General features: G+C 41.6%; 1 protein-coding gene across 1 annotated transcript in view; it reads left to right on the forward strand.

Moving 5' to 3' along the window:
• NUS1 (NUS1 dehydrodolichyl diphosphate synthase subunit) overlaps nucleotides 1-9190 on the forward strand; it is a 39976-nt gene extending 30786 nt beyond the window's left edge. The window contains exons 4-5 of the mRNA XM_077289531.1: nucleotides 3018-3117; nucleotides 7490-9190. Of these exons, the coding sequence (XP_077145646.1) occupies nucleotides 3018-3117; nucleotides 7490-7580 (191 nt within the window). The 3' untranslated portion in view covers nucleotides 7581-9190. The remainder of the gene's footprint in view (nucleotides 1-3017; nucleotides 3118-7489) is intronic.
• The last annotated feature ends 2778 nt before the right edge of the window (nucleotides 9191-11968 follow it).

An 11968-nucleotide genomic window follows, 5' to 3' on the forward strand; every position in this document is an offset into this window, starting at 1 on the left:
GCGATGCCCTTCGACTCACATCACATGATGGGAACTTACAGCGCAGGCGCCGGGGACGTTAATGAAGGCAGAGGAGGTGACGCACGGAGGGGCTGAGGGATGGCTCGGAGGCGTTTGTGTCTGGGGGGAAAAGACGTGCCCCCTGGGCAGACTACAGGTATGGCGGGCAACTTATAAAAAGTGATATTACAGCGTTGGAAGGAACCCCCAAAAAAAGAGCCACCTTCACAGAATGCAGCATTAGTGCTGCACAAGGTGGCTCTTTTAGTTAAAAACGCCTGGGGGGGGGTGACAGGTTCCCTTTAACCCCTTCCCGACATCTGACGTTATAGTACGTCAGATGTCGGGTCCTCTGCTTTGATGTGCGCTCCGGCGGTGAGCGCACATCAAAGTCGCGACATGTCAGCTGTTTTTTACAGCTGACATGTGCGCGCAATAGCGGCGGGTGAAATCGCGATCACCCGCCGCTATTAACTAGTTAAATGCCGCTGTCAAACGCAGACAGCGGCATTTAACTACCGCATCCGGACGTGCGGCCGGATATGAGCGCATCGCCTACCCCCATTACATGATCGGGGGTCGGCGATGCTTGTACATTGTAACCATAGAGGTCCTGGAGACCTCTATGGTTACTGATCGCCGGTGGCTGTGAGCGCCACCCTGTGGTCGGCGCTCACAGCACACCGGCATTTCTGCTGTGTAGCAGCGATCTTATGATCGCCGCTGCATAGCAGAGCCGATCGCGTTGTGCCTGCTTCTAGCCTCCCATGGAGGCTATAGAAGCATGGCAAAAGTAAAAAAAAAATGTGAAAAAAATAAAAAAAATATAAAAGTTTAAATCACCCCCCTTTCGCCCCAATCAAAATAAATCAATAAAAAAAAACCCCAACCTACACATATTTGGTATCGCCGCGTTCAGAATCGCCCGATCTATCAATAAAAAAAAAAGCATTAACCTGATCGCTAAACGGCGTAATGAGAAAAAAAATCGAAACGCCAGATTTACGTTTTTTTGGTCGCCACGACATTGCATTAAAATGCAATAACGGGCGATCAAAAGAACGTATCTGCACCAAAATGCTATCATTAAAAATGCCAGCTCGGCACGCAAAAAATAAGCCCTCACCTGACCCCAGATCACGAAAAATGGAGACGCTACGAGTATCGGAAAATGGCGCAATTTTGTTTTGTTTTGTTTTTTGCAAAGTTTGGAATTTTTTTTCACCACTTAGGTGAAAAATAACCTAGTCATGTTAGGTGTCTATGAACTCGTACTGACCTGGAGAATCATAATGGCAGGTCAGTTTTAGCATTTAGTGAACCTAGCAAAATAGGCAAGCAAAAAACAAGTGTGGGATTGCACTTTTTTTGCAATTTCACTGCACTTGGAATTTTTTTCCCATTTTCTAGTACACGACATGGTAAAACCAATGATGTCGTTCAAAAGTACAACTCGTCCCGCAAAAAATAAGCCCTCACATTGCCAAATTGACGGAAAAATAAAAAAGTTATGGCTCTGGGAAGGAGGGGAGCGAAAAACGAAAACGGAAAAACGGAAAAAGCTCCGGGGGTGAAGGGGTTAATAGACATGTTAATGCTATGCAAATGTTGAAAAATTGGAAACAATTTTTCTCAACATCTTAATTTATTCTGTATAGAGTGCGAACACCACACGCAAAAATACAGGCACATACACAGGTTTACATGATATGAATGAGCTTGTTCATATCTGACGAATGTTCTGTGTTGCCGACCAATGACGTCATAGTTGTGCTCAATGGAAGACCAGTCCAGAGACATTGGAGACCAATGGTAGCATATTTACTCCATGCTGGCTGCTCACAGTAGAATCAGCAACATACGGCCTGGCATTGTAGTGTTAAAAAAAAAAAAAAAAGCCTAGATGTGTTACCATGCCCTACACTGTATCAGGATCAAGCACATCTGAGACATCATTAGTTGGCAACTGCAAAGGGGGCTGCTGGCCGGGGGGTTGGCGTACCCAAGTGCAAACCTAGACGTGTAAGTGACTGTATTTCTGCTCGTGGTGCTCATTAGTGATGAGTGAATATACTCGTTACTCGAGATTTCTCGAGCACACTCGGGGGTCCTCCGAGTATTTTTTAGTGCTCGGAGATTTAGTTTTCATCGCCGCAGCTGAATGATTTACATCTGTTAGCCAGCATAAGTACATGTGAGGATTCCCTAGCAACCAGGCAACCCCCACATGTACTTTATGCTGGCTAACAGATGTAAATCATTCAGCTGCAGCAAGAAAAACTAAATATCCGAGCACTAAAAAATACTCGGAGGACCCCCGAGTGTGCTCGAGAAATCTCGAGTAACGAGTATATTCACTCATCACTAGTGCTCATATACAGAATATATTCAGATGTTTTTAAACATTTATTAGCATCTTTTCCTTATTTATGTATTATTATTAACATGTCTTTCCATCCTGTGATTTCCATAATTCTATGACATTTTGTTCTTGGTGTTACAATTTCAATGTTGAGGACTGTATATAAATATTTACATGTGGATATATAAAGGTGTGTGTGTGTATGTATGTATGTATGTATATATGAATAAAATTGTTTAGGATTAAAACCATAAAACTAAGGCGTTTGGGGGTTAAATACTACACATAATACGCGCAAGGCACCGTTGGCCCCACATGCAATATTTTTATGGCATGCTGTAATGGAGTCTGTCGTGTGTTTTTTCCTGCAGGAATTCATTAGAGAACTTCTATATGCCTTTGTATCAATTATTAACAGCATGCATTGAGTATGACAGCCACGTTCACAGGAAAATTATTCTTCTGTAGAATCACTGTTGGTAGGAAGAACGATTAATCCCTTTTCTAAGTCTTGTACCTAACCACCTGGATAGATCTATGGAATGGTTCTAGAATTATCTGCACAAAGTAGGCCAATTGAGGACACACCATACGACACAAGTCATAGATTAAATTGTTGTTTAGGTAATCATTAACCTATTGTTTTTTTTTCTAGGTACACACAACTTTCCAGACCCTGATCTAATATTAAAATTTGGCTCTATCAGTAGCACATTGGGTTTTCTGCCATGGCAAATAAGACTTTCAGAAATTATGTAAGTAGATTAAATGTTTTCACTACAGCATTTTCACCATTGTTAAATGAGGTCTTCAGGATTTTTCTGTGAGCTAACTATGGGTTTGTGCGCGATGTGGACATCCATAACTAGTTACGTAGAAGTAAGCGCATGAGGAGACTAAACATAATATTCTGCATTCGGCACCTGTGGATTAATATTTTACAGTTTCTGCAAATATTTTACATGGGCATTAGTATATTGTATACAGCTCCTATGCCATGGTAGCAGAAAACAAACTTTGTGCAGTTTGCTCTGCAGTCGCCTTCCTATCGGTCCTGTTTGGATTCAAGTGCATAGTACCGCAAAGTAAAGGACAAATGAAAGAAAGTAAAGACTGCAGGAATACTGTATGCGGGTTTTTTTTTGTCTCTTAATATGGAAATCATAGGTGCATAGGAGCTGCGAAAACAATAATAATCTTCATTTATATAGCGCTAACATATTTCACAGCACTTTGCAAATCAGGAGTTCATACACAAGTCATATGTAACCAGGTTAAAGATAATTTAGTAATTAAAGCAAAATACTGAAGACCCTGCCCACAAGAGCTTGCAGTCTACAATTAGGTGGGGTGACACAAAATACAGGTGCTTATTTACAGTGATGGTCCAGCCATCTTGAGAAAGTGGGGGATAGATAAAGGCTGCATGAGCTGGTCACCAGCCAAGATTTGTAGTGCTTTAGGGTGCGGTGGAGTTTGATGGAGAGTTATGTTCAGAGAAATAGTGAATGGGCTATAATAAAAGGACTTCTATTAGGGAACGTGATAGGCTGCCGTAAACAGATGTGTTTTTAGGGAGCGCCTATAACTGCATAAGTTGTGGTTAGTCCTAATTTCTTGGGGTAGAACATTCCAGATGATTGGCACAACTCTGGAGAAGTCTTGGAGCCGGGAGTGGAAGGTACAGATTAGTTTGGATGTTAGTCAAAAGTTGCTTGTGGAGCGTAACGTGCGTGTAGGCCAATAAACAGAAATGAGGGAGGATATGTAGGGGGGCGCCGCACTGTGGAGAGCTTTATGGGTGAGAACAAGCTGTTTAAATTGGATCCTATAATGAATGGGCAGCCAGCGTAACGACTGGCGAAGAGTGGAGGCGTCCGAGTAGCGATTAGCCAGATAGACAACCCTGGCTTCTGCATTAAGGATGAACTGGAGAGGGTAAAGTCGTGAGGGGGAGGCCAATTAATAGAGCATTACAGTAATCCAGGCAGGAGTGGATCAGGGCAACAGTCAGGGTTTTTGTTGTTTCCATTGTGAGAAAGGGACAGATTCTATAAATGTTTTTTTAGGTGCGAGTGACAAGAGCGGGCAAGAGATTGTATATAGGATGTGAAGGAAAGGTTGTTGTGAAACATAACACCCAGACAGCGCTCCTGCTGCTGGGGTGTTATTGTGGTGCCACACACTGAGAGGGAGGTGTCTGCTTTAGTGAGGTCAGAAGACGGTGGGAGCAGAAGTTCAGTTTTGGAAAGGTTGAGTTTCAGATAGAGAGCAGACATGATGTTGGAAACTGCGGACAGACAGCCACTGGCGTTCTGTAGTACAGCGGGGGTAAGGTCAGGGGATGATGTGTATAGTTGTGTGTCATCAGCGTAAAGATGGTACTGAAAGCCAAATCTGCTGATGGTCTGTCCAATTGGGGCTGTGTAGAGAGAGAAGAGAAGAGGGCCAAGGACTGAACACTGAGGGACACCAATAGTTAGAGGAAGAGTAGAAGAAGTGGAGCCAGCGAACGATACACTGAAGGAGTGGCCATAAAGATGAGAAGAGGACCAGGAGAGGAGTGCCCTTAATGCCTGTTGATTGGCACATAGAGAGTAGGACATGGTGGTCGACTTTGTCGAAAGCTGCAGAGAGGTCAAGAAGAATGAGCAGAGAGTAGTCACCGTTCGATTTGCTGTCATTGGTCACTTTGAGTACAGTTTCTATTGAATGTAATTCTGAGGACATGAAGTGCAGCAGCCAGGCAGAAAAATGGTCAAGGAACTGGGTGGGTGAGCCTGGAGGATGGTATACAACCACTACTCTCAGGGAGACGGGATGGAACAGCCTGATGATGTGGATCTCAAATGAAGGGAATGAGAGTGATGGAACTGGGCGGATGACCTGTAAAGTGCATTGTGGGGACAAGAGTATGCCGACTCCACCAAGTCTGTTTGCGGGTCTCTGGGAATGGGAAAAATGTAAGCCACCATGAGAAATAGCAGCAGGCGAGCCAGTGTCAGAATCCTGAATCCAGGTTTCAGTGAGGGTCAACAGATTGAGAGTTGTTCAGAAAGTAGTTGTGCAGGAAAGGAAGCTTATTGCATATTATATAGTGAGGCAGTGGGGGAAATCCTATACGAGGGTCGTTATGTCTCCCAGTATGCGCATAGAAGCATACTAAACCTGCTATAGTGCATTGTAATTACATCCACAGCAGTTGTTAAAATATTAAATAAGCGTGTGCACTTGGTCAAGCTATTTGACCAAGTCATATTTAGGAAAATCTGACATGGGTTTTTATTTTTGGAGAGATATGTAGTATGGTCGTGGGGCAGGATCTCTCCCTCTACTTCGGGTCTTTGGAGTAGCCCATGTCCACGATTCCCATTTAAACTTTCAGTTAAGGTTTGGGTGTTTCAGTGTTTGTTTTGCAAGCTTCAGAGCAGGAGGCTCTGTGCAGGACAGGTCTGTGTGAGTCTGAACACAGGCAAAGAAGGCAAAGCCACGGACGCACCCATGAGCGATACGGCGGTGCCCACGGCAGTGGATTTGATACGGACTGTTATGGACGATCTGGCTGCGAACCGGAGGATAAAGTATATAAATATATATTATATGCGCGCACACACACCAATATTTGGAAAGTGACTGAATCTTCATGATTTCCACTCTGCATGCCACTATTTTTTTTACTTAACTCCTTACCGACATATGACATACTGGTACATCATATGCTGGCTCCCTGACTTTGATGCGGTCTTGCACGCTGAGCCGGCATCTTTCCCATCACATGACGGCTGATTTGTTCAGCTGTCATGTGCCTCCAATGGCCACATGTGGAACGGAGCTCTGTCTGCGGCTCTTGTCCTGTTAAACTAATATCAATTTCTGACGATACATTTAACATGCACCCACACAGCGAGCGCGTTATTTCAGCTGCCCATGGTGTGAACGCAGGGCTCCGATGGGTTGTCGTGACAACAGGTGGTCTACTGAAGACTCTTGTTTGTCATTACGATCCTCCTGTGAAAGCCATCATTTATTTGGTGTTCATAGTGATCATGATTTTTCTAGCTCATTTTCTAATTCCATCTGTCCAAAGAATGCTTTTCCAGAACTGGCCTCTAATTTTAAGGCTGATTTAGTTTATCCTCTGTATTTGCTCTCATGAAGCCTTCTCTATATGGTAGATTTAGAAACTGAAACGCCTATTTCCTGGGAAATGTTGTTCACTTGGGCCGGTTTGAGTTTCCAAGCTTGTCACCAGTGCACTTTTTTTCAGAATGCACCAAACTTGATTTGGCCACTCCGTTTTTGCTATCTCTCTGGTAGTTTTGTTTTTTGTTAGCCTAATGGTCTGTTTCTCTTCCATTAAGAGCTCCTTTGACCACATAATGTGGGTTCACAGCTTCCAGATGCAAATGCCACACCTGTAATCGGCTCCACCCTTTAAAACTGTAATTGCTGATGGATTAACAAGGGAATAGCCCGCGCTGCCCATTGAAGAGCTTTTGATTTAAATGTCTAATAACTTTTGGTCCCTTTACAAAGAGGCAGCTACATATTAGAGCTGTAATTCCTAAACTCTTACTCTAATTAGGATGTGAATACCCTCAAATTAAAGCTGAGAGTTTGCACTATAAGCCCATATTGATAATCATCATCTAACTGTATCTTGAAAATGTTTTGGTAAATAGCTAAAATGGCAAAACTTGTCACTGTCCTAATATTTCTGGACCTAACTGTACAAGATGACCTATTGCAATGTAGTTGTACATCTACTACATCAATATAGGATCTGTAGGGGTCTGACATCTGGCACTCCCACTGATCATGTCTTATCGCCTCCAGCAGTAGCCAAATGTAACCGGTGTCCGGAGCTGAGCATCACCCCTCCATACACTGTTTAGTGCTCATTTCTGGCTACCACAGATCAGCTCCTATCTCTCCGAAGGGTTGAGATGGAGAAACCCTCTATTTGGTAGACTCCTCGAACAAGTCTGATATTACCAGCTCAGTGGATGTTTTGGCATAATAGGCATCATCTATACCTGGATTTATTGCTAGGACTTTCCTGTTATTCAGCCAGATAGTTGTATGCTAGTTAAACTAGCCCTTACCTGACTTTTTTTTGTTTTTCAGCTCTCTACCATCCCATGTGAATATTCAGTATGAAGACTTTATCTTTGCTCTCCGTTGCTACGCAGGCTGTGAGCAGCGGCTTGGCAAGTGACCACTGTCGTTTTAAGCTTCCTCGAAAGGGACTCAATGCACCTGTTTACAAGTGATCGGTGACTCAGTCCGACTGCCTCACAGGTCCTACCCCAGATATGGGCTCCTACCATAGACCTGGGTATAATTGTGTCTGTATAAAGTGTCTTCAGCTCTTCTGGAAGCGGATATGTAAACATGACGGCATCATGGAGTCTCATAGCCTACAGTTCCTTATATTTTTCTTTAGGGTCTACCCGACTTGCCATTGATAAGACCAATATGGAGTGCATTATTACAACCTCTTTCTACCGGGTCTACCTAAGTCATCAGTCCGTCCGGCTCCTTCCATGGGATGGACAGCATTGCAGGTGTTCACCACCAGATATTTGGAATATACAAGGTTGCCTATTCACCACAGGCAGCACCAGCTACATCTCATTGTAGATCATGTCGGCAATTTCCTCCACTGTAATGTGAAGTATTTACCATAGAAAAGTCGGCAAAACAAATCTCGTCTAATATATTAACTACAGCGAGAACTTGAACAGTTCCTCTTAGAATTTGCACTGAAATTACATGCCAGCAAACATTGTATATTTTTTTATATAATTTAAAGTTTTGAATATTTTTTAAAATATTTTTGTTTTGTTTTTTAATTAAGGGTACCACATATACCATTTAGTTTACATAGGTCTTAACCTATCGCTGCCCATGTATTTTGGAGCAAGTTCTGTTAAGTTAATATTAAGGATTAATAAGTCAGTGCTGTTATTTTTACATCACCTTGAAATTAAGGAATAAAAGTAAATTGTGTAGAGGAAGCTTTTTTTTTTTTTTTTTATAGTGCCCTGCTGCCCTGTCCAACTGTGCTGCATTAAATGGGCGCTAAGGGCGAAACTGATACTGTCCTGCGGGGTCTGGAGGTTTGTTGCATGTGATGTGGCACTTGTTTCTTTTTCCTCCCTTGGTTCATGCACCATAGTGTTCAATTAAAATTTTAAAAATACCCGAATATACTGATTCTTGGGAACAGCTGCCATCTTGCTGCCTTTTTTTTTTTTATTTTTGGAGCAGCACTGCCAACACATCAGGGTGAAACATCCAGATCTGTCTATGTTCTCCGCAGCCAGTTACTTTATGCTGTGCAAGTGCCCCAACATATTCAAGCCACTGCGTGGTATGGAGAAGGGTGTAACGCCCTAATACATAGTTTTCTTGGTCCTAAAAATGGTTATGTTAAGATGTATACTGTTCACCAATAATTTGCTATAATTTGAATTTTTTGTGGCATACTATATTTTTATCTTGATCATTTGGCTGTCAATCAGAAATGTTTGCCACCGGTATTTATTAGTTTTCATTTATTTAATGTTGGCTGCCATGTAATCTGTTCTTCAAACAATATATTTAAGAGGGAACTCTCTCTGTAGTAGCTCCCTCTTGCAATCTTATTTTGAATTATTACATTGTATCTTCCGGAGTTGATTGTTCTTTTGCTATGGAGTATGCCAAGATGCAGTAACCTGTCAAAAAAATGTTGTGGTGACTTTAAGTTATAAAAACCAAACCTGTGCCACGTGAAGAGTATGTTTATAAAAAATACATTAAAAATCTCTAAAATATCAGAAATGTCTATGTTTTACCTACAGTCATACTGTCACTTATCTGCCATGTGATACCTTCAATGTTGATATTTACCTGTCCACCTTTGCGGGCATTTTGTTTTCTTGCTTTAATGTATGTATTTTTGACCAAATCATTTATGTATTTGGGTTTCATTGGGAATTTGGCACAGTTTGACTTCTATAGCCTCTGTGGTGGTCTGTCGCTGACTGCAGAATGAGCTCACTGGAAATCTGTCAGGTATCAATTTCTGCAAAGTCAAAGGCAGACTTTGTCACTGTTGTGTCTTTCTCTGAGCTTTCCTCAGCTAATTTATGAGTATAGACCACATTAATTTATGACTATAGACCACAACAAATTCAGTAAAAAGTGTACAAAAAAAGTTTTTAAAAATATGAAAAAAAAATACAAAAGTTCAAATCATCCCTTTTGCAAATAAAACCATTACATATACACATTTATCAAAATATAAGATTAGTCCGATCAGTAATTGTTGCAACGAGAAAAAGAATCGAAGCAGAATTACATTTGTTTGGGTACCTCAACATTGCAATAAAATACAATTGATGCTCAAAACCTCTTATCTACCCCAAGATGATATGAGTAAAAACGTCAGCTCGTGGGGCAAAAATAAGCCCTCACCCAACTCCATATCCCGAAAGATGAAAACACTACAGGTCTCTGAAACAAGGGCAAAAACTTTTTTATACAAATTTGGGAATTTTTTTTAACCACTAAAATACCAAATATGTATGTATATATATATATATATATATATATATATATATATATATATATATATATATATATATATATATATAATTTTTTTTTATTTTTTTTTTTATCTGCGTACTCGTACTGACCTGAGAATCATATTGTCAGGGTAGTTTTACTGTATAGTGAACATGATGGATAAATAAAAAAATTGTGGAATTACACTTTTTTTGCAATTTCATTGCAGTCAGATTTTTGTTTCCCCATTTTCCAGTAAACTATATCAAAAAATCAATGGTGTCCCTCAAAAAGCAAGCCCTCATAGGGCTATATTGCTGAAAATCTGAAAATGCTATGGCTCTTGGAAGAAGGGAGGAAAAAATGGCTATGGCATGACAGGGTTAATGAAACCAAATTGCAAAAAATGTATAGCCTGAAATACAATAATTTAGTTAAAGAAAAAAGTCCTCAGGTTAACAACCCCTTTAAACCCCACTTGTGTCCTGAAGTATTTAATGTATTACCACTCCCTAATAACCAGTACTCAATGCGAACCACCAATAAGCTGCTGAAAGACCCCACAGTGGGATCATGTTGAAATCTTACCTAACCACTGCCTTTTGTGGACGAGTCAGGACACCTTGATATTCATTAGGTATTCCGCTGTAAATGTGTGGGTTTTTTTTTTGTTTTGTCTTCTCTTCTCACTACTAACACACAGAGCTCCAGAAGCCCAAACTGACTTTGCTGCCACTCATCGTGGCAATCTCAGCCTGTATCCCGCTCCTGACAAGGTGGTCAACAGTTTGATGGTGGACTTTATGGTCAAGCACAGCGGTCGCTGTAGTTCATTTCTGTTTGTTGCAGAATCTATGAAACTATGGAACACTCCTATAATCCTGTGTTCATCTAAAATGGAGGTGGTCTTTCCGGAATCCGCTCATGACAAACAACTTGTGTATGCTTTTTGATTTAACGGGTTGACAAATAATGTTGAAAACACAAATGCCACCTCCTTTCATCATGAATGTCACCAGATAAGTCCATCTGAACACTCCATTGAAAAAGGCTGAGCATGGGAAAATATAAGTGTGTTTAAAAGGGAATCTGTTTACCACATTTGACCTATCTAAACTCTTAATATGGGCATACAGGCTATATAATGCTGAAAACAGTCCTACCTCTGTCTCGTATGAGATGCCTTATTGAGAAATCCTTTTATCACTTTATATAAATGACCTCTTCCAGGCTCTGGGGAGGATGTTGCCTGAACATAACTTCCCCCAGAGCTTATTTTACACGAAGGTGGAGTTACCAGTGTGACAGCCGCTTCCTGATCTCACTGCAGAACTGTGTGTGATTATAACTGACATCTGCAGCTTCCTCTCATCTTCCAGCTCACAGGCAGACGGGGTTGCAATACAACAGCGCTGAGAGAGAAGCAAAAAATGTGTTTGCGAGAAGACAAACTTCATTTCTGCTGTTGTGTTGGATGCTTGTCTCACACTGGTAACTCCACCTTCATGTAAAATAAGCTCTGGAGGCAGAGTTATCTCCAGGCAACATCCTCCCCAGAGCCTGGAAGAGGTCATTTATATGAAGTGATAAAAGAAGGTTTCTCGGCAACAACACATCTTCTATGAGGCATACAGGTAGGACTGTTTTCAGCATTCAATAGCCTGTATGCTGATATCAAATGCCCATATCAATAGTTTAGATAGGTCAAATGTGATGACAGATTTCCTTTAAAGGAGTAATCCAGTACTTTAATATTAATGGCCTATGCAACACCCAGCACCCTCACCAATCAGTTCTGGAGCAGTAAAGCTCCGCACTGTATAGTGTCCGCGGCTGGGTATTGCACATTTGCCCCTATTTGAATTAAAAGGGTTGTCCACTACCAGGACAACCTCTTCTCATTATCCACGTTTGGCCCTGATAAAAAAAAAGCCTATAAACACCTCAAGCGCCGCCGACGTTTCTACAGTATCGACAGTCGTGGTCCAGGGTCCCTCGTGCAGCTGTATGACACGTGAACCCGGAGCCCAATCAGCACTGGCCCCACTGTCC

The sequence above is a fragment of the Ranitomeya variabilis genome, chromosome 2 (genome assembly GCF_051348905.1).
Source record: "Ranitomeya variabilis isolate aRanVar5 chromosome 2, aRanVar5.hap1, whole genome shotgun sequence".
Classification (NCBI taxonomy): domain Eukaryota; kingdom Metazoa; phylum Chordata; class Amphibia; order Anura; family Dendrobatidae; genus Ranitomeya; species Ranitomeya variabilis.